The sequence below is a fragment of the Lytechinus pictus genome, chromosome 15 (assembly GCF_037042905.1).
Source record: "Lytechinus pictus isolate F3 Inbred chromosome 15, Lp3.0, whole genome shotgun sequence".
Taxonomy (NCBI): Eukaryota; Metazoa; Echinodermata; class Echinoidea; order Temnopleuroida; family Toxopneustidae; genus Lytechinus; species Lytechinus pictus.
In genome coordinates, this window is record NC_087259.1 from 21465706 (window position 1) to 21493102 (window position 27397).

At 33.6% G+C, this 27397-nt stretch overlaps 1 protein-coding gene across 2 annotated transcripts; it reads right to left on the bottom strand.

Moving 5' to 3' along the window:
* Nucleotides 1-945: 945 nt before the first annotated feature.
* On the bottom strand, nt 946-27175 carry LOC129277165 (uncharacterized). Of its 2 annotated transcripts, XM_054913376.2 has the most exons (8): nt 27131-27175; nt 17381-17456; nt 15153-15347; nt 14580-14681; nt 12575-12820; nt 8240-8408; nt 4600-4724; nt 952-3021 (listed from the first exon to the last, which is right to left on the bottom strand). In XM_054913376.2, the coding sequence occupies exons 1-8, from the start codon at nt 27131-27133 to the stop codon at nt 2669-2671; spliced, it is 1269 nt and encodes a 422-aa protein (XP_054769351.2). In that variant the 5' UTR covers nt 27134-27175; the 3' UTR covers nt 952-2668. The 2 variants fall into 2 exon arrangements, with proteins under 2 accessions (XP_063966538.1, XP_054769351.2); XM_064110468.1 differs by lacking the exon at nt 15153-15347 and having other exon boundaries at nt 946-3021.
* Nucleotides 27176-27397: the final 222 nt, after the last annotated feature.

The following is a 27397-nucleotide window of genomic DNA, read 5'->3' on the forward strand; positions in this document are numbered from 1 at the left end:
AAAACAGAAAGAGTCCACTCACAATCATTCCTCTGACCCACCTCATCTGACCATTAAAGGACAAGTCCACCCCAACAAAAAGTTGATTTGAATAAAAGAGAAAAATCCAACAAGCATAACACTGGAAATTTTGTCAAAATCTGATGTGAAATAAGAAAGTTATGACATTTTAAAGTTTCGCTTGATTTCACACAACAGTTATATACACATACTGGCTGGTATGCAAATGAGGAGACTGATGACGTCATCCACTCACTATTTCCTTGTATTTTATTATATGAATTATGAAATATTCTAATTTTCTCCTCATTGTCAAGTGAAACAACAATGATTCATGAACATGTGGAATTAGCATTGTTTAATACCATATGGTTCAGTCAAGTTGGTCCTTTTTGTTAAATCTGTAAATGTGTAATTTAAACAATAAAAAGCAAAAGAAATGTCACTGAGTGGTGCATATCACTGTTTTGTGAAAAATAAGCGAAACTTTAAAATGTCATAACTTTCTTATTTCACATCCGATCTTGATGAAATTTTCAGCAATATGCTGGTTTGATTTTTCTCTATTTATTCAAATCAACACTGGGGTGGACTTGACCTTTAAACATTGTCTAAACCTGACAATTCCTGACAAAGATTTTTCGGAAATAATTCGGAAACACTATACGACACACAATAAGAGCAGGGGCCGCGAAACGATTTTTTTTTGGGGGGGAGCGGGCTGACCATGCGCAAAATCACAATTAGATGGTCAATTTTATCATTTTTGCCAACGGTTCTAGATTTTTTTTAGGGGGGACTGAAGCCCCCTCAGGCCTCCCCACGGCGGCGTGGCCCCGAAGAGAACAGTTCATATTAGACCCATAAAAATAAACCGACAACATTCACAACTCACAGCCCAATTACTCCGAAAGTTCTATAAAATGGAAGTGGACAAATATGAATACTCTATTGATATTTTATTGCACTCTTTGAAAGAAATCGGAATATAATAAAATAAAAAATGGGGAGAAGCTGTATTGAGAAGCCGATTTTCAAATTTAAAATATTAAGAAACGTAATCCGGGCGAATATTACTTATACATTAACAAAAGTCAAACCAGATGAAAAAAAAATCTTATTACACTATTTAAAAGAATGAAAAAGAAGGTCCATACGTTTCCGATTTCGTTATGCGACCGAAAAGAAAATTAGTCCTAATTCGACTTGTCGGATACTTCATCATGTTCATCGAATGTACCTTCTTCTTGAACATTTAGAAGGCGAGATTTCATAGGTTATTATCAGCATTATACAGCATATCCTTTGCCTAGTTAAGAATTCGTCTTTTACATTCTTCTACAGATACAGGTAAAAAACATTTGTTATTAAAAAATCATCCCCCGTTTTTATTGTTTTCAAAATTATGTTTAAAAACGTATTGAAACGTTTCATTAACGAATAGTGCAATTCGATTAAGCTATACACAGTCTTGGAGTTATTTATGGATGACTACTTGACTTCTAAATTTCTAATAGAAGAAAAAATATTTACAAAAAATTACTACTCACAAATCATGGAAAATTTAATAATAAAACTATATGAAGGCTTCTAATGACAAATATTGAAAAGAAGGGTATCTTTCCTAGCTCTTATTTCAGCCTCAAAAGGTTTTTATAGGCCTATACACTTACACAATGCTGAGACATTCAACCAAAAAATATACTCACACATTATGTGCCTTAATGAGATATATACATTTTCAGTAAATTTTCTATATACACACAAGTTTATACTTGTGTTCAACTTTACTTATGTGCAACTTAAAGAATACAATGCCAGTTAGTTACATTTATTTCCAATCACATGTTGCGTTTGAAAGTGAAAACTTCCATTTCACTAAAGGTAGTGTTTCTTCCCATGTGCAAAAAGTACGCACAACACTCAGATAAGTTTTTTTATTGAGAAAATTATAATGGATTAATATGCACAGCTGTATATAGGGAGGAAAGGAATATGAGAAAGAGAGATAGAGGGGGAGAATAAAATGGAAGAAAGAAAGAGGAGAAAGAGAGGAGTAAACTGTTCGAGCTTGTTGATAGATGAAAAACATACGCAAGTATTAAAAAAAATCATTTAAAATCTCATCAAAGCAAAATTGTCAACCCAAAACAAAAATGCTGTTAATAATGACATACGGTAAGTAACACAAAAGGTAAATAATGTTTCGATGTATAGGAGAACAATATTCAAAATTTCATTTCTTTTATTGATTAAAATTTATTTTTATTAATTACATTCAATTATTTATATTAAGTTCGCGAAGAATTTACTCAGACATTCAATACCAGAACTTTTCGAGATGTGTGTAAGGAAATCAGATAGAGATATAGAGAGAAAAGATGTAGGCATTTCAATAGCAATCGAATGCTCAAAACATACCTGGGGGTGTTTCATAAAGCTGTTCGTAAGTTAAGAGCAACTTTAAGAACGGCTGGTGAACCTTTCTTTTGGTAAATGGTACTTTCATTGGCAATGCTTTAGCGCGTAAGAAAGGATCACCAGTCGTTCTTAAAGTCGCTCTTAACTTACGAACAGCTTTATGAAACACCCACCCGGTCTTGTTTTTTTCCTGGCAGAAAATGTCTTAATGTTAACTACCTGGGAAAATAACTATATCCAGTATCGATCATGGATCCACATACACAATGGACAGTTGATTGGGATTCTGAATTTCATTCGTTTCTCTGATTGATAATGACCGATTGCTCTGATCCATGTTGGCCGGCATAACGACGATCGCAGGGGGGTTGGCGCTTTTCGTCCAATAGAGGGTGTCATTTACGATCGCAATATCAGTCAGACTGTCGGTCTCATTGCGGCTACTCACGTCATCAGCTGTCAGGCCCCATGGAGACACAGTATCCCCATGCAGGGACTTAGCATACCGAAGGTTCCCCCATCTGATGCCGATGTCGGTGATATCTTTGAATAAAGTTGTCTGTCTGAGGACGTCAAAGATGAATAGGCGTCGTGGATTTCCTGCCAATATTAAAAAAAAAAAAAAATCCACGGCCTATATTTAATATGAAAGCTATAAAGGAAGTAAAGTCATAACGTGCCATCGACTTGGCGAATACGTTATCTCACCAAGTCGATCAATACAAAGTTAGATGTCCACGCGGCGATACGTAATCTCGTCAAGATGTCCACGTGGCGATACGTTATCTCGTAAAGTCGACATAGAAAAGTTGCATGTCAACATGGCGAGAGATGTTATTTCGCCAAGTCGATATATGAAAAGTTGCATGTTAACATGTCGAGGTATGTTATGTCACCAATTAAGTCGACATACAAAGAAAGTTGTATGTCAACATGGCGAGAGTCGTGAAATGCGTTATCAGTTAACATGACACATGCAGGGGCAAAGAATATCAATATTTTTAAACAATTGAAATGTTTTTAGTCAAATTAGGAACCGATCATGTTAAGATATGGAAAATTTTATCTAGTCGAATTTGGAACGTTGTTTTGGCCTTTTTTTAATTTACCTATTTCGATAATCTAAAATTCAAATCAATCATTCACATGTCATTTGAGTGTCGTACCTTTTCGCTAATAGGTAGTCCGCCCACCGAGCAAAGTTGGTGGAAGCAGGGAAGTGGAACTCCAACTTCCCTGGTGGAAGAACTCCCAAAAGAATATGATAAATAGCTGTCCATTACATAAGCCGAAGTCAGTAAAATCCTACATACGTACAGCGACCATGGCGACGTAAGCATCGAGGCCAGGAACGGAGAAAAATGTATTGTCAAATGCCAAAGACAACCAAGAAGTCTGTAGAAAATTTGTGAATCAAAATAGCAGTTTTGTCCTTGACTCTGGACAAACGAGAATTTGGGACGAAACTGTTGTTCCTGTTCACCAACTTTCGACAAAGCCCCCTTCCCCAGAAGTTTTTGTCATTAGACGGGCATTTTCATTACATTTACTGTATTCTTGACCCGGGGAAGGGGGGGTGGGGGCAGTCATATTGCTGTACACATGCGTGACCAAAAAATGCGTTAAAAGGGGTGCTTTTTCAGTTTTGGACGCGGGCCGCGCGTGCACTCGTAAAGGGTATCAAAAACACCGATTTTCAACATAAAAAGTGTGGTTTTGAAAAACTGGTCAGTGGTCAATCGCGGGGTCAAACGTACTTAGGGATTGGTTTTTATTTTCTAAAGCTTTTTTTTTTCAAACGTGTTTAGGGTATGTTTTTTCCCCAAGCTTTTTCCCCGGGACTTTTTTCATTATTACCTGATAAATTTTGGATGACACTTATTTACGGGGGGGGGGGGCATGCAATAGCCATGAATATAGTTTAAGCTTATTGTTATTAAGACGACAAACTTGTTTAGGGGTAATATTCTGGCGACAACTTGTTTAATGGCAAAAATGTGTAAATGAAGCCCGCGAAAAACTTGTTTAGGGGGTTATTCTGCACACAGAGAAAAACTCGTTTAAGGGGTGTTTGGAAATAATTTGGTCACGCATGTGTACAGCAATACATTTGACTGCCCCCCCTCCCCCCCAATACTTGAATCTCGGAGCGCAAATTTCATAAAGTCAAATACGTACGGCTGAAATCGATGCATAACTTCATCCGTTTAAGATGATTGTTAAGGAACATTTTCTTAATAGTGCCCGCAGAGCTGTCAAGAGGCTTACGATAGATGGCAAACACTCTGGCCCAGTATAGGTACCTGGAAAACAAGTGCAGGGTACGAAGAAATGGATTCTTTATTCTTAACAGATGTTTGCAATTTTGTCTCCTTTATTGAAAATACACATCTGGGATAAGCAGGATTAGGTAAATGTTTCAAATTAAACAAAGACAAATGAGAAGAAAATTCATAGAATTTGACGAAATTATTATTATACTGTAAAAACGCACAGAAAAAATAGATATCACGTTATGAAGGCACGAGTCTTCATTCCAAAATGTAAATAAAGATTGGTATAATCAAGGACTAGTTCAAAGAAGGAGCCGAGGAATGGAAAAAGGTACAGCATAATGATATACAGATTAAAGGCAGATACTTGTCTTAGGACTAGAAGCCTACAAGTAAATTGAGAAAATGAATGTCGACAACTGAAACGGTGGGTTAATTATTCCCAAACAGACACTAAATGATAATGACTCTCAGTGACCACGAATTTATACCAGTTTGGAGTTAGTCACAGTGGAGTGGATCTGGGGGGGGGGTGGGAGCAAGGGGGCACTTGCCGCCGGCCCCACTTTCAGGGGGGCGCAAAAAGGAAAGGGGTGCCCCCCCCCAAAAGGGGAAAAATGAAGAGAAAGGGAATAAAGTCTTGAGGTTTGAATTTTCATACGGCACACCTCATTAAATTTTACAAAAAGTTCTTACATACATGTATTTTTCAATTTAATTGTCAAAGCTGTCCATCACGCACTGATTTGAGAAGGGAGATACTTATCCTCTTCATTATTTTTTTTTACAAACAATCATTAAAATAGTCCTTAAAATTTTCCCTTTCAGACAAGACAGTATATCAAAATTTCAGCTCGCCCCTTGTGCTTGCATTAATAATACTTATACGCACCATGAGACTACTTCTCCCTAAAATGTCCCGATTTCAGATCAAAATCCCAATATTTTTCAGCTCGCGTGCATTAATTGCTTAAATAATACGCATCGTGTTAATGATGATAAAAAGTGCTTAAGATGTTCAGTCTTAAGATCTTAGTATGAAAAAATAGGCTCGCGCTCTGCCCTCGTATTAGGCATTAGATCGATTTATTTCATGAGATACCTATCATCTCTATGAATTCATAAAAGGGTCTCTTTAAATGTTCTTTTTCATGTCTGAATATCAACAATTTTCAGCTCGTGCTTCGCGCTCTCATTTGTTGTTTGTTAAATATGAATCACGTTTATATTACACTTTGACAGACCGGGCACCGTCTAGATACATCACTGCCGTGCCATGATTACTTCTAATACTTATAAACATGGAGGTAAATGGGTACCGGTAGGAAGTAATTCCTTAAAAAGCTGTGTGCGCTATGAACGCCTAGCTTAGCCGGGTAATATAGGAGCGCCTTGAGCACCTAACAAGGTGGATATGTGCGCAATATAAATACCCTATATTATCATTATTATTATTCATGGACTAAGATCAGGCCTTCGTGTGGTAACAGAGCCGTATAAATTATAATCCCCTTTAAGAATGTGCATACTTCCATCTTGCCATCAGATCTTGCCACGAGTAAACATTTCACTTCAAGATAAAAACTTTTCATACAAAAATATAAATTTATTCCCCCCCCCCAAAAAAAAAACTTCTTGCGTAGGGTATTTCAATTTATGCCAGTACCTTTCAGTTACGAACATCTAAAGATAGGCTCTATTGATAGTGGTAAGGCATGCTGATTTGAAATTCATGAATATGATATATTTCTAGATAATGCGAGCACAAAGCACGAGCTGAAAATCTAGTTCATGACAAGTGGACAAAATGGTAATCAATGCACGAGTCTTTGGTCACATGATCAAGGTCAAAGGTTGTTTGGGGGATTTCATTATTATATGAATGGTGTTTTTGTGAATAATTATTCGATAGTTGTTTTCAAAGTCAGCACTACTGCGATATTGAATCGCGTAAAATCTAGAGAGACTGTCAGAGGCGTTCTACTTGTTCTTTTATATCGATCTGAAAACGGGAAATTTTTTATCGTGATCATAAAAAATATCTCTGAGGCATAGCCTACAGTTTTCCCCCAAAAAACAATGCAAGCGAGAGGCGCGGACTGACATGTTTTTTACGTATTAACCTGAAAAGGAATTCTTTGAGGAGTATTTTCAGGAATTTATGAATAATGATGCGTATCTCACCAAATAAATTCTGGGGGAAAAATGACCTAAAATGCAAATTTTATTAAGCACATTTCGTAATTGTTAACATTAAAACCGATCCCGTAAATAGCTTGAAAAAAAAAAGGAATCGAGCAAGAGGGCCTTCTGTACACAAGACATTGAAGGTTGCGCATTCAGATCACTTCCGAGTGAAGGGTTTACAGACTCCGGGCACAGACTACTCGAATATACACCATAGACATGATAGAGGTGCACTGTAAAAAATGAAGTGCTAATTTAGCACTTAAAGTGCTTGTATAGTGACTGCACTACGAGTGCTGATTTTCTAGTTTAAATTTGAATTAAAAATTAGCACTCGTAGTGCAGTCACTATGCAAGCACTGTAAGTGCTAAATTAGCACTTCATTTTTTACAGTGTGGAAAAAATGAGCACCTCTATGATATACACACATCAGCAGGGGAAGGCAGGGTTAAATTGAGCAGAGGGGCAAGTTGAGCCACCATCCCCAGGCCAATAATGAATGAGTCAGATATTGTGGTGGTGTCATATATTGATAACCCATTACATAACCCTTAACCACACCACATTGTTTTCAACTATGAAACAAAAAGTAGTTTTTAGAGGGGAAAAAAATCGGCCAAAAAGTAAAAAAGTGTGTGAAAGAGACATGATAGATCAGTGCTTTTATAAGAACAATATTGTTAGTCCAGGTATGGATTCTCATTCTTGTCATAGTCTTTTGCATGATAGATGCATAAGAAATGTGTGGATGTGAAAATATTGCATGAAGTTCGGACTGGGGTCATTTGAGCCAGCCAACATGGGGCAAGTTGAGCCATGGTAATTCTTATGGTAATGTATAATTAAAAAAACACATATGCAGGCAGAAAGGAGCAAATTCATATTTGCCTTTAGTGGATGTTAGTATTTATAGAGAATTAGCAGGTGAAAAGACTTTAAATAAAAAAATTGACATGCTGGTTCTTCCTATTTCGTACATAGTTTTGTGGCTCAACTTACCCCAGAAGGTGGCACAACTTACCCCACAGATGGGGTAAGTTGAGCCATTTGACATCGTTTTTTCAATAGTCACAATTACTTTCAGTGTGGGGGTAGAAAGTTATATATAGGTGAAAAATATTTTCCAAGAATCAAATTTAAAGGCAATGTACTTATTTCTCCAATATCATTAGTCATATCAATTCTAACATGCAAAATGCAAAAAGTGTCACAACTAACCCCGCCTTCCCCTACAGTGCAGTGCATCTACTTTTTTTTCCAACACCTCCACACAGTCACACCCACCTTCGCTCGACCCCATCCGCCCTTCCCACAGACACACGCACACAAATACAACGTCAAGTGGTTTAACGCTTACCCCTGTTCGTCATCAACAATCAAACTGGAAATGGTGTATCCCCTACTAGTGAACGCCACCTCTTTCCTTAGGGAATCAGATCCTTGTCCAATGTTCACTGATGTTATAACCCAGTTATACGCAATGTACAGAATGCGCAATGATTCCGAGATCGCGATTAACAGAGGTTCTACATAGAGGAATCAGATAGAAATTGAAAGGGCTAAAAAAATATTTATCTTTACAAAAGTGGCGTAACAAGCGATAGAGGCAAGGTGCAGTGTCCCTTTGGTACACCAACAAATGTAAACAACCAACGAACAAAAAGAGCAAACATAAAAATGTAATAACGCCGACTACACTTGTAAAAACACTTGTGAGAACGCATTTAACCCAAAAGATTTAATGATTGTGAATCGTTTATTTCATCCATTTATTTGAGAATTATTATCAAAATAATCTATTTCAAATGTGAACAAAATTTTCTTTAATAATAATAACTCTTAATTTACCCAGGGTAGCCACTCTCAGCTGTATGCTGTTTTTCCAGCGGGCCCTGCATTACATAATATGTTATTATTACCCTTCTCCATTCTCACCCGACGAGCGCCTGACAAGAAGGCAGAAGGTCCCATTTTTATAAGTCTTTGGTATGACTCGGCCGAGGATCGAACCCACGACCTCCCGTTCATGAGACGGGCGCTCTACCACTGAGCCACCATGTCCGGTCTTTACAATCTTGATTGTTGTATCCAGGGACTGAGGAACGGTTTTGAAAGTGAGGGACTGACCAGGCAAAAGATGGTCTTTTTACGTTGTTATAAACGATTTTGAAAAGAAAAGTGCGGGGCTGACGCCCCCGCAACCCCACCTGGTATCATATCTAAATACAATTTTCTAAACTTTCAAAAATAATTTCTTTCAGCAATATTTTCCATTTCAGTTGCATCGATGCGCTATATATTTCCCATGATTTGGATTATATATATGGTATGGTTTTTCAAATAAATAAATAAACAAACAAACATTTATTTTCTTCCTTTTCACAAATTTCTACATTTTTCGTAAACATGAATTCATACAAGAATCAGTTTGTTATGAAGAATATAAATACGTACATGTTAGGTTTAAAGATGGCATACATCAGTACATAGGCCTACAATTCTTTTCTTAAGTCCTCCGTATTCCTGATAATAAGTATGGTCACATCTCCTTCCAGTCGAATCCGAAAGCAGTGAATGAGTTTTCATTAATACATTTCGACTTTTAATATTCATTTTCTTGTTTTGGCTTAAAAAAACACGGTTTTGGACACCATTCTGTCCTCCAACGACTGAAATTACATACTCACTCGCTTAATTCAGTAGTCGATGTCACAATTAAAACCATTAAAACAGCAAAAATCGTGATAGGCCTTCACTTTCACTACCAAATGTGAAAGTTATGTACATTTTGTATGTATCCCATAGCCTTTGATATGGGGGTGCCCCCAAATTCGGATGTTTCAGCTAAATCGATCACCCCCCCCCCCCCCACTGTTTAACGCCGCTGCAATGACTGCTGTCTACTGATTTAATATGTATGATAATCATTGTAATGAATGTTGTTTGATTAAAAAACAAATATAATTTATTTATTTATTTATTCAACATATATTTACAGATTAAAAAAGAAACAATCAATTCAGCGAGGCTGTTTGTCATCGATGTTCTGTTAAAGACATAGTACATGCACAAAATCATTTCCAGTTATAACAATAGAGATCTCAAAAATAAAGTTAAAGGGGAATGAAACCCTTGGAACAAATGGGCTTGTGTGGAAAGAGAAAAATCAAAGAATAAGATCAAAGAAAGTTTGAGAAAAATAGGACAAATAATGAGAGAGTTATGAGCATTTGAATATTGCGATCACTAATGCTATGGAGATCCTCTAATTGGCAATGCGACAGATATGTGTGATGTCACATGTGAACAACTTTCCATTTGATGGACTATAAAATACCCCCAATATATATCTTTTTGCTCTTTCTTGTGATACAAACTCTTTATCCATAATATATTCTTTGAAAATCTGTATTACAAGCCCTCCTATAGAAAAAAATAATGATCTACTGATAGTTGTGATAAAAGAGGCACTTTAAGTGAAATATATACAAAAGCAATGAGAAAGTTGTTCACATGTGATATCACTATAGAGATGTATACTAATTATATCTCTATGGATATCACACATCTTTGTCGCATTGCCAATAGAAGGATCTACATGACAACAATGATCTAAACTTCAAATAATCATAACTTTCTTATTATTCATTCAATTTTTCTCAAACTTTTGTTGATCTGTTTCTTTGATTTTTCTGTTTTCACACAAGCTATCTTGTTCCAAAGGTTTCATTTTCCTTTAAGTATAATAAAAAGTAATAGGATAGAATAGATTAAAAAAGGGTTTAGTCAGGCCAGTATCAGATTTATAAGAAGAAGAAGAAGAATAGGACAGCTTACAGAGCACAGTAAAAAAGAAAACACAAACAACCACAAAAACAACACACACACATTCTGTTAACTCACGCCGTCACGCAGCCCTCCTTTCTTTCACCCCCCCCCCTTCTCTCTCTCTCACCATCCCATTCTCATTCTCACTCTATCTTATTCACAGTCACACGTAATCGATAGATTCTCAACAAAAACAGCTACAAACATAAAGAAAGAAATGGGGGGGGGGGAGAAAAAAATCAGAAAAATCTAAGAGGTCTGGATACCATTCAAAACTTATTCGAAGAATTATAGAAAAAAATGGAAAAATTATCATTTGAAAACAGGAGATTTAAAAAAAACTTCATTCGAATTATTAAGGATAGAGATCTCTATTGTTAAAATTGGATTCTTTGAAATCTAATATTTACATTATTTTGATGCAATTCATTGTGTTGTGCTCCTTCTCGTTTTTTTTTCAAATATGTTCAGTCTCATGATGTATCACTGTAGAGGCAATGGTTAACATTGACTTGACTTTAAAGGTCAAGTCCACCCCAAGAAAATGCTGACATGAAAAAATAGAGAAAAATCAAACTAGCATAGTGCTGAAAATTGTATCAAAATCGGATGTAAAATAAGAAAGTTTTGAAATTTTAAAGTTTCGCTTATTTTTCACAAAACAGTGATATGCACAACTAGGTGAGTCACTCGATGATGTCCATCACTCACTATTTCTTTTGGTTTTTATTGTTTGAATTAAACAATATTTCATTTTTTTTAGATTTGACGATATGGACCACCATGACTGAACCATATAGTATTAAACACTGCTAATTCCACATGTTCAGGGAGGAATTAATCGTTAATTCACTTGACAATGAGGAGAAAATTAGAATATTTCATATAATAAAATACAAAAGAAATAGTGAGTGGATGACGTCATAGTCTCCTCATTTGCATACCAGCCAGGATGTGCATATAACTGTTTTGTGAAATTAAGCGAAACTTTAAAATGTCATAACTTTCTTATTTTACATCCGATTTTGATGAAATTTTATGCCTGTTGGATTTTTCTCTTTTTATTCGAATCAACTTTTTGTTGGGGTGGACTTGTCCTTTAAACATCCGAGCTGAATGGATGGTCCCATACCTTTGTCTGAGTGTGATGTTATAAAAAATGAACCCCCAGAAAATTGCATCCGAAAAATCATTTCAGTGCTTCAATAGTGAGAAAATAGAGTGACTGAAAGGCCCAGTAAAGAGTCCCCAACTACTAAGAAACCAAATTCTGGAGGAATTTAGTTTCTTTCTGCCTTTATATATATATATATATATATATATATATATATATATATATATATATATATGTGAAGAGTAGTCTAGAGTAGAATCAAGGATGAAGCAAAGTATACACTATGTTGTAAAGCTTTCGGCCCTGGCCTTCTTCAGTTTTTATTTGCTGACATGGGTCATAGCAAATTCTTTTGAATTAGGATACAATGGTATATATATATTAGGAACATAAAGTCTATCGACTTTAATTAGGATACAATGGTATATATATATTAGGAACATAAAGTCTATCGACTTTAATTAGGATACAATGGTATATATATATATATTTAATCCATATGAGCAATATTAGATACAGCACACATCAAAGAGCAGGATCCACCTTGGTAATCTTCGTCAATTCTTTCTTTCTTTATTTATCTATTTATTATTTATTCATATATTCATTCATTTATTTATTCATAGATTAAATATTTATTTATTTATTCATTTATGTATTCATTTTCTTATTCATTTGTCTACTTATTAATTTATATATGTATTTAATTCTATTTACTTTTTTGGGGGGTAGGTGATATTTTCTACTTACTGTGGTTTAATTTATAAAGAGGTTGAAAGGGCACCTCCTCTCTATTTCCGCCATCTTCATCTGCACGATAGACTTTACGTTCCTGATCATCAGTCCAGTATATCTTCTTCTCTACGGAATCATACGCAACATCGCTTGGTTCCCCAGTCAATGGGATGGAAGTGAAATTCAAGCCATCTTGGGAATCTGCAACAAATATTTTTCTCGGAGTCCCTGAGCTTGTCACATAGATACGAGCTTTCATTGCTGAAAGAAAATGATTAAAAAAAATATCAGGACATCCCTCGTCTGCTTGCTACAGTGGGGTGTTATCGCTCTCAGAGGTTACACAGTTGATGTTTTTTCCGAATTAATATTTAAAGATGCTGGAAAGTCTGGGCCTATAGTGTTGCCGGGTCCAAGCTGAAAAAAATCCCCTAAAGGTACATTAAAAATCCCCAGATAATTCAAATTGCAATAATCTGTGAAAAAGTGAGGAGGTTATTGCCCAAAACTAGTTAATGTGTGCTCGTTTGTTCACACCACGGCAGATTTTTTTTATTCTTTTTCATTTTATTATTTTTTTAAAGGTTTCGATGCGATGTAGATTGGCAACACTACCATTGTATCGTGCAACTAAGTTCAGTGTACTGAATTCATCGGTTGAATTCACGGAAATTTCCGTGGTTGCATGCGTATGCGCTGATGTACATTATATGCATGTATTAACTATCTACAGTAGATCGTATATACTATCAGCGTCATATTACTGAAAAAAAACAACGAATCTTACTGCTTTTCACCTAAACCTTCAAAAATCTAATTCATTTTGATTCCCAAATATTTTTTTTTCATCGGGATGCTCAAAATCCTCTAAATTTGTGTAATGTTACTTTATTTCCTCCTTTTTTGTTCTCTCTTTGTGATTTCGGCCGCCCTCCTTATCAGAGAGATTGATTGTAGTTATTGTTGGAATAAGATTTTTTTTAAGTTATTAAATACTCCAAAGAAATGTATACAAAAAAATATATATATATATATATATAACATACTCTTAGCTAAGCGAAAAATGAATTGACAAAGTAAATAGAAGGCTTATGAGCTGCTAACAAGACGATCGAAGCACAATAATGCAAATTGTGAATATATTTTTGCCCCTTGTCAGCGCAGTATTTTGCTGTAGTAAATCTTAAAGTAGCGTATACTTCGAAATACACTGTTAGAAAAAAATGAACAAAAGTTCCTGCAGCAGAGTCTCGAGAACACCTGTAATCTTACATGTTTTGTGTAAAATTACAGAAAACATTATTTCGGTGTAGGTGTATGGAATCTTACAGATTACCAGTAATAAATTTTCCTTTTTTCTTTTAATTTTTTCAAACAGACCTGTTCTGATAATATTGCAGATAATTTCCTATCAAGTGAAAAAAATTCAATGCATAATCTGAAAAACAAAAGATTTTTTTTCCTATATAAAACACATTAATTAGAACCTTGCTTCCATACCGTCAGACATTTAATTTCGATAAGAGACAATGTTTATAATAAGCAGGATTAAATTTATTTCTAATGGCCGCGAGAGTTTCTAAACATGCTAAAGCTAACAAGCGGAGAAGATGCTGAGAAATATCATGGTTGATTTTTTGTGGTAGCTTTCGATTGATTTATAATGTGTTATTTCTTTAATAGCTTCAGAGGGCTATGGTCTTTCACGTTTCAACAAGGAATGCATTTGGAGATTATTGGTTTAAATGTTAATATTTTTTTATATTTCGAGTTGCATTCACCATACGCAGTGTAGGTCTCGTTTCCCCGGCCATTTTGCCTTCACGTGCTTTTATGTATATGAATATTTTCCGTATTTTCCAATATATTTCCAATTTATACGTCTTTAGTGTTTATTTATATACTTTATTCTATTATTGCATTATTTACTGCCAGTGGAGGACAAATTTCTGAGTTTTTAATGCATGGACCAATAAAATAATCTGAATCTTCTTTTTTTATATTATATAAACATATTTACCAGTTTCGCAGTTTTTTCCTGTGAAGCCGTATTGGCAAACACACCTATATCCGTCAACTGTTTCGTCACATCTTCCTTTGATACATGGTTTCCTGTCACAATCTGTGACATATATATATATAGAGAGAGAGAGAGAGAGAGAGAGAAATTGGTGAACATGTTATACCTCAATCCAAGCCCGGCTGTATGTCATTACCATTCACAAAAAAACAGCCATTCTCAGCAAGGAAACATACAATAAAATCAACTCAATGAAGAAGAAAAATCAGTAATGAAAGAATTTTCGCCCAAAAGGCTTTGTCAAGTGATTCATTTATATTAATAAAGATCGAGATTCGAAAATGCGTCATGATCTGATGATAAAAAAAATGCGCGCACTCCATCAAAAAAGCACCCGTGGTGTGGATGCACCAGACAAATATGGATTACATAATCCATATTTCATTGTTGGAAAAAGAAATCGTCTCGAAATTTATTTTTGTCCAATTATGTTCATGCAGCCTATATAGATACCGATAGGTTACGTTGGAACTTGAGAGAAGACGGTTGAGGGAGGGGGGGGGGGTGATTTACCTGCTAACCTGCAGACGATATGATTATCAAAACCATTCACACTAGCCATGTTAACAGGTAGATGGCCGGGTAGATGGCCCGAAGGTTTGGGAATGAGTTTGGGAAGGAGGCTTATCTTGGATCCATCCGGGCCGGTAATCGTCTGGCATGACACACTACATATCTTTTTGTCGATGTCCGAACCCCATACGCCACCTTTTCAGAAAATAGATCAAAAAAAAAATAGAAATTGAAAATTAGATAAGCAGGGTGTGATAAAACTGATTTATTCATACAAATGTCATGAAAACAACATTACAATGGTATAGCAAAAATTAACTGAAAATAATTCTATTTTTTATCATCACAATGTACATCATTACAAAAATAATTCGCACAAATGAAAAGTGTTCGTAACTTTGGCAGTTTTAAACGGATACTCCAGGCTGAAAATAATATGATTTGAAATTTTGAATAGGATCCGATGAAGAAAAATCATACGAACAAACCACTGAAAATTTGAACGAAAAGGAAATAAAGGAGTTATTATATTTTATAGATTTGCATTATTTTGGTGAAACAGTTCTATGCACGTCTTTATGAATATTCAATGGGTATACTAACGATGCCATATCCCCCACTTACTCTTTGTATTTTATTACATGCAGTTATTCACTGATGCAAATTATTTAATCAGGAGGCATACCATACACACATGTACACTGTTAAAAAAATGATTTAAACAACACTGTTTACTATGTGAATCGCACAGTACTGTAAACAAGTGTTTAAAATCTTACATTGGCTCCCTGTAAAACAACGTATTATGTTCACGATTTTGTTGTTAACTTTCCACGGTGTCCATGGCCCTTCTCCCCAGTACCTCATTTCACTGATCAAAAGTTATACCCCTTCAATATCCTTACGTTCCTCCTCTTCCACATGTTCCAGTTCTCTCGTTAACCCCAAAGTTTCCAAAACCTATGGGGGAAAGATCAGTTATGGAAAAGCCTCCCTGAAAACATTAACAGTGCTTGAGCTCTGAAACTTTCAAACAATACCTTTAAACATTTCTCTTCAATTCTTCTTAATTTCCTTTATAATTTCCTAAAAAGCGCCTTGAGCACTCTACAGAGTGGATTTGGCGCGATATAAGTCTAATTATTATTATTATTATTATTGTGCTGGAATTATTGATAAAGAAATACTTGAATATAAACTTAGTTGTTTAAGATTTCAAACACTTGTTTAAAACGTTTACTGTACGATTCACATAGTAAACAGCGTTGTTTAAATTGTTTTTAACAGTGTATGAAAATAATTAAGTGGCGAAGTGACATCATCAGCCGACCTAACGAATATTCATGACGACGTGCATATAACTGTTTTCTTAAAATATTGATAAACTTAAAAAAAAAATCAATACCTTCGTTATTGTTATCTAAATTTGATGAAATTATCTGCATTTTGCTCGGCGAATTTTACTCTGTTTATGAGAATATAGTTATTTTCAGCCTGGAGTACCCTATTATGTAAAATTTACTTGTTTTCTTTGCAACTATTTCACTGAAGTGATCACGTTACGTCAACTTATTTCAACTGAGTAAAACAATAGTTGTAATACAATTTTTTAATATAGGAAAGTGGACTTTCAAAAGTCCGCGATCACTGACATCACTTCAACATAAACATTTATATTTACACACGACCGATGTTACCTAACCAATTAATCAGCGAGAACACTATCCCCCCAAAACTATTTTAAAAATAACTTTTCAGTTGAGTGACTGTTTAATGTTGGATTTTTTTCTTTGTTAAAAAATCAACTATTTTACACACCATAATCCATACAATTTAAAACAGAAATTGATATGACAGTTATTAAAAAATTAATTTTGATTTGGCGTTAATTGGAAAAAGTAGTTGATGATGACGATGATGATGATGACGGTGGTGGTGATGGCGGTGGTGGTGATAATATTGATTACGGTGAATAATGATGATGGTGTTGATGATAATGGTGATGATGGTGATGATGTTTAATAATGATGATGATGCTGCTGATGATGAGAATGATGATGATGATGATGAATTATGATAATAATAATAATAATGGTGACGATGAAGAAGAAAAGATGATAATTAAGATGATGGTGACGATAAGGCGTGATGATAATGAAGATAAGATGATAACGGTACCTCAAGACAAGGTAAGAATGATAGTAAATCATTTGAAAATGTCGTCTTACCTGATAACAACACTAGCATGATACCATAAACCGATAGTATACTCATGCATTCACCTCGACAAAGCTGTTGAAGCAACTGAAATGAATAAAATGAAGAATGATTGTAAAAAATATGTATATATATAGTGTGATGATAAGTTTACTTCTACCAATCGCTGTTGAGTTGTGAATATTAAACATAATGAAAAGAGGCGAGGCCAACTCAACAGATGACGCAGGACACCATTATTATATTATATATGTATATATAATATAACATTATTACATTATTATATTATATATGTATATATATATATATATATATATATATATATATTATTATTACATTATTATATATACATTATTATATACATTATTATATATACATTATTACATTATATATTATTATATTACATTATATATTACATTATATATTATTGTATATACATTATTACATATATACATTATTATATATACATTATTACATTATTATATTATATATGTATATATATATATATATATATATATATATATATATATATATATATATATATATATATATATATATATATATATACATACGTACATACATACATACATGTATTAACATATATTAACGCAAAAATTGTCTCCTTTTTTAGGGGTACTTCGATTAGCCTGGCAGATAAAGAAAAATCATATTAACACAACACTGCAAATTTCATCAACATCGGACAAGCGATAGCGGAGTTATGACAATTTAAAGATTTGCATTATTTCGACGAAACAGTTTGCATGTCTGATGATATCTTATCCCCACTTGGTCTTTTGTATTTTATTATCAGGAATTATGTTTATTCAAATTTTGTACTGAAAGAACTAAAACAAAAAAATGGATTGACTACACTGCGTTAATATATAATATATGAGACATTGGCTGCTACAACATAATTCATTATGAGGGTCATGTGTCATACTTACAATGTATATGAAAATATGATATAATTATCATTCCATGTAAAAACATAATTATAAGAAAAAGGGAGTGGGGATGTGACATCTTCAACCCACCTGAATACTCATGAAGACGTGCAATGATCTATCTGTTTTTACAAAATATTACGAAACTTTAGATTTTGATGATTTTTTTAAAATTAACATATTCATCTAATTAATGCAATACATACAATTATTTGTCAATAGAGAACCCGATAACATGAATAATACAATTTTCTTAGGGGTTTCCATGACGAAGATTCCATTTATGACGCTAGTTTTCCTTTTCAACAAATGTAGTCATCACAATTAACACAATTAGCATAATTTGGCATAGGTGCAAATATAGATTTCGTCGTCCCTGTTTCTGTAAAGTCTGAAAACATGAATAATAAAGCTCTTCTGATTTCCTTGGTTAGAAAAGAATACTAATGTCATGAATAAATATCTCGTCATATAGCTGCATCATTTAGGTTTTCAGGCTTTCTAGATCATATACAGTGATAAAAATCTAATTACACAAATATGTAAAACGGTTAATTAGCACATTACGAAAATTATGTTATCTACGATAACATAGGTTAAAAAGGAAAACTAGTGTCATAAATGAATTAATCGTCACAGAAAACCTTATAAGAGATGTATCATTCATGTTTTCAGGCTTTTAGATAATACAGTGGCAAAGACATCTAAATTTAGCATAAAGTTCATGATAATTACAATGATAAATTTTATTAGAAAGGAAAATTAGTGTCGTAAATGAATTTCTCTTCACAGAAAACCTTAGAACAGCTGTATTGACCATGTTTCAGGTTGATTAGATAAAACAGTGACAAAGAAATTGTAGTACTGCACATATATGCTAATTAGCGTGTTATTGTAATTATGATAATTATGATGATTACACTGATTAGAAATTAAGTCTTTTGTCGTAAATGAATTCCTCGTCAAGGAAATATTATAAGAGCTGTATTTTCAGGTTTTCTGGATAAAACAGCAAGCGCCAAAGAAATATAATTAGGCCTATTGCAAATAAATATTAATTAGTGTATTAAGGTTATTATATCAATTATAATAATTACATTGACTAAAAAGGATAAAAAAAAACTATTCTCGTAAATTAATTCATCACCACAGAAAACCATCTGAGAGCCGTTTTCATATTTTCAGGCTTTCTGGACCTAAATTGACAAAGAAATATTTATGTTGCACATATTCAGTGCATTATACTAATTATAGAAGTCACGATGATTACATTGGCTTAAAAAGAAAACTAGTGTCCTAAGTGATTTCATCATCATAGAAAACCCTAGAAGAGTTTATTATTCATGTTTTCAGGCTTTATGGATATAAAATGACAACGAAATCCATGTACTGTATATTACAAATATATTCTAATTAGTGAATTGATTCAAGGTTTATTAAAACATATGATCGCAGCTTGTCACAGCTGAATTGGCAAATGTTTTACAAAAAAAGCATAAAAATACACATTAAAAAAAGCAATGTTACAAAAGAATCAAGAAATTACAAAAACAATTACGGAATAATCATGATAGGTGGTGGTGATTTTTTACCTGATTGCTATTGCTAAGAAAGCATGAATGCTTGTAAGCAAGCAACCAGAGGACCGACGGCTTAAGGTCCTCTCCGAAGGACCTGGTACTGATGATTAATGCCTTACCAAAGGGCACTAGCGCACCAAGTGGGAATCGAACCCGGGTCACCGGAATACGAATGCCCCGCTCTACCGACTGAGCTACCAGCGAAGAAGTGATCTTAGTTTTGGAAAGTTTTGGAAAAGTACATATGTTGGAAAAAATAATTCACTCCTAAATATAAAATCATTGTGATGTATTATGCTAATTATATCCAAATTGCGATAAAAACTTTGCTTTAAAAGGGAAACCATTGCCATAGTTAAATTACTCATCATAATTTATCAAACCTTAGAATATTGTATTATTCATGTTTTCAGGTTTTCTGGATATACAGTGACAAAGAAATATATATATTGCCAAAGTATGTTATTTATGGTAATTACGTAAATTTCACTGCGTATAAAAGAAAATCATTGTCAGAAATGAATTCCTTGTCATAGTAAACCATAAAAGCGCTGTGTTATCTATGTTTTTTGGTGTTTTCTGTACATACATTCACAAAAGAGTCTATATATTACACCTATGTTAATTAGCTGATTATGCTAATTACTCTGATTACGATGACTGTTTTACTTACAAAATTAATAAAAACTTAGGTCATAAATGAATTCCTCGTCACAGGAATCCTGAGAAAAATTGTGTCATTCATAATTTAATATTTCATATGCTAATTCCATGATTATGCTAATAGAAAATTCCCAAGGTTGCCAAGTTTACTTCAAAAACCCATTTAGAACGCAAATCAACAACAAAAAAGTACTTAATACTTTTCTAGGTATGGTAGATTTCTACCGGACTGTTTGTTTATTTATTATATCTTTATTGTCAATATGTCACGGTGCATCGTCACAAACACTGCATATATAGAGTTGCTACCTCCAGTGTGTTGTTACATTCTTTTTAAAATTGTATTAATGATTTTATCTTTGGGGAAATAAATGCTGAATTGGATTGAAAATTGAATAGTAAGGATTTCGCAGAAATACTTTGCTTTTTGTGTTGCTATCCTCAACAGAATGATTTTTATTTGTCAGGATCTACGTTTTTTTTAATATGATATCAAATTCGATCGTACGTGACAATAGTGAGAAGAGCAATGTGGGGAAAGGGTAGTGGACACAGAGTCAGTCTAGTTCATGTTGCGGATATATTTTGCCATCATGGTTTTGTTATAATGATCTGTATGATGTTTACAGTGATGATATTCCCAAACAATTTGGAGGTTTTTATCGTCAGCGCAATATAGTATTAAGTAATTCCAAACATACCAAGTGTTATTTACTTGATATTCTATTTCAGCAATTTTGTTGTAGCTTCTACGGAAATTTATTCTCTTTCTGTGTCAGCTGGGTGAATTCCCGGCCTCATCGCCAGGTTTTTTTTTAATTGTATGTAGTGTTTACTGGCGGGTGTTTCGTTCCATTGTTACGTTCGTTTGTAAACTACAAAATATTGAGAGTTTATATACAGTGCGTCCCACAAAAAACGAAACCGAGATTTATCGATGATTTATCATAACTTAATCGCAAATACAATAGACAAATGACCTACCATTTTAAAGCTTAGAATCTCCTCTTTCGTCTAAAATTACTTAGATTATTTCTCATTCACGCATGAGTGAGCAAAAACAATTTGAAAAGGGGATACCAAAAAGTCACTTGGCGGGCCGTATCTGGGTTTTAAAAAGAAAACCACATTTTTAAAAAGTTCAATATCTGCTCTTTAATTTGATACCTCAATTACAGAATATGGTCAAGAAATAACAAAGTTCTGGTTATTTGAAATAAGGCTTGAATTTCAATAATTTCATAAAATGAAGAGGTTTTACAGGCTAGCGTTCAAACTCACTCGACACTCCGTTTTGTTGACGATCAGCCATGCATTAAGTCTTTTGTTACCGTGCGATAGCTTCAGTGGGAAACCGGTGAAAACGCGTTTATTTAATGAAATTATGGAAATACAAGCATTGTTTCGAGGGATCATAACTTTTTTACTACTTGACCATTTTCTGTGATTTAGGTATCAAAGAAAAGAGAAGATATTGAACTTTTTAGCCATGTGATTTTCTTTTTGAAATTCAGATACCCCCGCCAAATGAGTTTTTGGCATCCTCTCTTCGAATTGTTTTTGCTCAATCATGCGTGAATGAGGAATAATCTAAGTAATACCAGATGAAAGAGGAGATTCTAAGCTTTACATTGGTAGGTCATTTGTCTATTTTATATATGATTAAGTTATGATAAATCATCGCTAAATCTCGGTTTCGTTTTTTCTGGGACGCACTGTATAATGTATGCATTTTTATGCAAAATTAAATTGAATTGATTTGAAAACGTTGTTGGTGTCTCAAATTCTTTATCCTTCTAAGGTATAGAGCTCCCAAAATGTTATCGAATCGCTCATAAAAAGTTATATTCTATCATATTTTGGATTCCCAAAATAAGAAAGATCATGAGCAAACTATTAAACTGAAGATCTGGGTATGCACTTAAAATAAAAAAAAATAGATCGCTAAATATTTCGTACCTAGACAAGTTAATAGAAAATACATAGCGAACGTATAGTTGTAAATCTATATTGTTTATCTAAGGTTGGAGAAATATCTTTATGTTTTGAATACATGTATATTTTTAAAGTATATGAATTGTCTTAGTATTAAAGCTAGAGAAATTATTAGGGTTTTTTACCATTACTTAAGTCTGTTGCATGGGAAATGATAAGGTACATTGGTTTATTTGACGTAAAGAAAAGGAATTCATTTGGAATAATGATAACATTCCATTTTAATATTTGTATTTTGATACATGAAAAATGAAGTTTATAATTATGATTAGTTAGAGTATAATATTTTGTTTGAAGAAATTGTAAATCGATAGCATCGAATGTTTTGTATGAATCTATCTAGCAATGCATTTTCCTGTCTTTTGGCTGATAAGGAAAAATTATCTAGTAAATTTGAAAACGTGAAAGAGTAACTTTATTCAAAGATGGAGAACGAATAAAACTATTAATCTACAATAAAGGTATGTTCAATATCATGTTGGAGATGTATATCAAGAACCATCCTTTATAACTTTTCAGTCTATGTTTTTTCAATACCAGTTTCTTTTTATTGGAATCATGTCTTAATTTTAAAAAAAAATACCATTGTAGACAACTTGACATAAGTTTTTAAATTTTGAACAAGATTTGATCTATAAAAAAATTGTTTAAATCGTGTGATGTAAATGAAAACAAGCAAAATTTGTGAATAAACAGAAGCTACTTTCCATTTTAAAATCGCATTGTAGGCATGTCTATTTGAGTTCAGATTATTGAAATACTGGAATTTAATATATAATTCAAGATAAATAGTTGCATAGATGAGAAGACTCTTCGTGCAGGATGATTGGGAAAATACCAGCCATACGTAATCTGTAATTGCATGGTGTACTTATATGTATCGAAAATATATTGAAAGCATATTCAAGGGTTAGAAATATGAAGCAAATTCTTTATGAGTTTATTTTAAGTATACTATTATTGTTTTATTTGGAAAGTTTCAGTAGACCTACAAGCGAGGTTGGAATAGAATGTGGTGGAGAGAAAATTATTACATTGCTGCGATTTTTACGTTTGATTGTTTGGATAATGTTATTTTACTTCGATCTGAATATAAAAAGAAAGCAAAACTTTTCGGGGGGGGGGGGGTCATATATGCCGTGAAGTCTGATATTCTTTTTCTGTCAGAAAATTTTGGAAGAAAGTAAAATGCCGCCGTAAAAGTATCGAAATTATGACACCGAGTGGTGCAGGATACGCCGGGTCCACCCGGCCCTCAGACCATGGATCTATATAGACATCTATAATAATACGTCCATGCTCGGACTAACAGTTTTGTGCGTTTTACGAAATTGGGACGGCCAAAAATTGGAATGATAGAATAAGAGAGAGAGAGAGAGAGAGAGAGAGAGAGAGAGTAACAAATGTACAAAGGAAAAAAAAGAATGATGGAATAATTTACAATCAGGAATGATATTAGAGAGATACAAACAGGGTATATAAGAAAACATTATAAAGGCTACATATCGGGCCTAATCATAAAGAAGACACCAAAATGGATATAATGATGGAAAAAAAGGGAAGAAAACTGAAGGTAAAATATAAGGGTAATAAATAATGAAGCAAACTATTGGAAAGGAGATAAAACAAATCATTTGATAAAATTGGGGAAATTTGAAAGCCGAAGCGATGGGATAAAAGATGATAATATAAAAATTGAAAGAGATGTTAGAAGGAAGGTACGAAGAGAAAATATCAGGATAAAACTAAAAGAATGTAGCCAGAACGATAGAAGAAAAATGGAATAAGCAAGAAGAAGTGAAGCGAATAAGGAATAAAAATATGAAAATAGAAGAAAACTTTAAAAAAAAAGAAGAAAGAAATGACAATAAATCAAATGATAACGTAAGATGAGATAGTAAATAGTATATAGGCCTTAACAATAAAACCTGAAGAAAATACGAAACAGAAAGAGGAAATGACTTGTGGGACCCCACATTTGTCATGAATTAGTTTGTAAATGCAGTTATTCCATAGACAGCATCAAGCCACGAACATTTAGAGAATATGCATGTCTGAACAAAACGGTCAAAAATCGACCTATATACAGCGCGTCCCCCAAAAATGTCCCTCTTATATGCGGCTAAATTACTTCAAAAAATAAAAATTATTCTCATTGAAATGTATGGAAATAGGAAGCTCATCTCTTGTTTTAACTTCTATAAAAATTTCATTGGTCTTGCTTCAGTGGTTTTGAATACACAGTCTATTATGTAACAGTGGTGCTTTTTCAGCCCATTCCAAGTTTGCATGCATGCAGCACTGCAGTGTGTTCTGCACTTTCTATAGCATATCAACCCCCTTTGACCATTCTGACCAAGGAATTTCCTGATCTGACCAGTGAAATCTCCATGATCTAACCAGGCTCATCAGATCACAACCTTGAGCATGTTCAGAAGGGCAAAAACAATATTTGACAGCTCATTTCATGTTTGAAAACGGGAGATGCACAAAGATTAAGACAACGGGTCATGTATGTTTCATGCCTAATTCATGCCTAATACTGTACTGCATTTTTGTTTTTATTACCTTTTTTTAGTTAATAAGCTACTGTGGTCAATTTAATTCAATGTAACTTTTTAAAAGAAAAAAAGTCAATTTTTTATCTGGTAAAGTTCCTTTTTCGCACAGGGTGATTAATTTGTGGATTCCCCTTTATTTTTCAGCTTATTTTACTCATCCATCATTCACATTTTCTTTCAAGTTGGTGTACTGATTCCCCTTATCAACCATCAAAAAACTTGTCCTTCTGAACATGCCCAAGTTTATGATTTGATGAGCCTGGATATGAAATGTCCCTGCTCAGATCCTGGATGTAAAAATGGGGGTTAACATGCCATAGACAATGCAGATATGCATCAATGCTGCAAACTTTAGCAATTCTTTAGAACAATTGCCATTTAATATTAAATTGGACAATATAGACATTGAAGTTGTTACTACAACAAAAATTTTAGGTCTCATAATAGACAACAAATTATCTTGGAAAACACACATTGACTTTATATGTCGTACAATTTCACGCAATATTGGTGTTATCAACAAAGTTAAATTTTTCTTCCAACTTCCTCCCTAAAAATGCTTTATTCAACATTAATTTTACCATATCTAAATTATGGAGCAATTGTTTGGGGAAATACACACTCAACCAACCTTGATAGAATATTGCTTTTACAAAAGAAGGCATTGCGTGTTATTTTCAACATGTCCTGGATATCCCACACAGATCAGTTGTTTTTCAACAATAACATTCTAAAAATAAAAACACTGTATCAATATAACTTAGGTCAATTCATGTATCAGTTAAACAATAATATGTTACCACCCATATTTAATTCTTCATTTAACAAAAACAAAAATCTTCACAAATATCCCACACGTCAATCAGATGAATTCCATTTACAACTACCCCGGACCATCCTTGCAAAATCAATTTTTACTTTTGAAGGCCATAAACTCTGGGGAACTATTAATTATAACATCAAAGAATCACCAAGCCTTAATTCTTTCAAATATAAGTGTAAAAAAAATCTCCAAGATAACCATTTAATTTGAATCTTCATCACTCAAACTCTTGTATTTTTTTAATCAAACATAATTATCATGTGACGTACACTTTTCCATCTCTTTCGTTTTCCTGTTGATCAACGAGGTCCGTTTGTGAGTGCTGGGGCTGGATTCTGGAGACCTTTAATCTCTCTTTTTTCTTATTTCCTTTTTCTATTTTAATTTCCCCTATTTATTTTTAATTTAACTGGTTTATGCTCAAGTTGTTATTTTGATTTTTATATGCTATGTAACTACAAGAATATTTATAAGGAGGCTGCACTCTACAAGCTCCGCTTTTTAGCAGCCTCCTCCATTTACAACCTGATATGTAATAATCTTGAATATAATTTTTGTACAGGGATACTTGAAATATGTTTTGTTATTTATATATCAACATGTACAAAACAAACTGTAATTGTTGAAAATGGAAATAAACGAAATGAATGAAACTTGGAATGGGCTAAAATGCACCACTGTTACGTAACGGAGTGTGTATTCAAAACCGCTGAAGCGCGACCATTGAAATTTTCATAGAAGTTAGATCATGGAATGAGCTTTCTACTCATGAACATTATTTGAAAATACTACCACATTTTAAAATTAATTCAGTCCTATGTCAGAGGGACATTTTTTGGGAGGCGCTGTACGTTTTAATTTGGTAATAGTTTACATAATATCGGTTGATTTTATTGTAACAATATTTTTGGACAGACACAATTTACACCAAAACCCTTTTTTTAATAGAGTGTGGACTCTTGGGAAAAACTTGAACCTTTTTTGTCCTGTATACTTGGAACCATATAGAAAATAGGGCTCCCAAAAAGGTTCTTTGCGTGATCAAGAACCCTAAATGATTTATAAAGAACCTAACAAAAAGTGTTCCAAAGTGGCTAAGGTAATTTAGAACCTTTTAGGGAACCTCTAAAGGTTCCAAATACGAGACAAGCATAGAACCCTCTAAGAACCATTGAGAATGTGGGCTTACCATATTGCCGGTTGAACAGTTGAAGCCAACTCAGATAATCTATAAAGAAAATAATGATTACTGATGTTTGTCTTGTTGTGTTGCTTATTTCTGAAGTGCAAGCTCGCAGAAAACAAATCGTGGACTCGGACTCCGGATGATCTAAAACAATAGCTTCAGTCTCCGTCTCTGCATTCTTGGTTGCTAAACTTTATGTGTTGACTCAAAACGTGGGGATAGAGTGAAAATGTCAAAAGTTTGTAACTGAATTCCCCAAATGGAGGATTA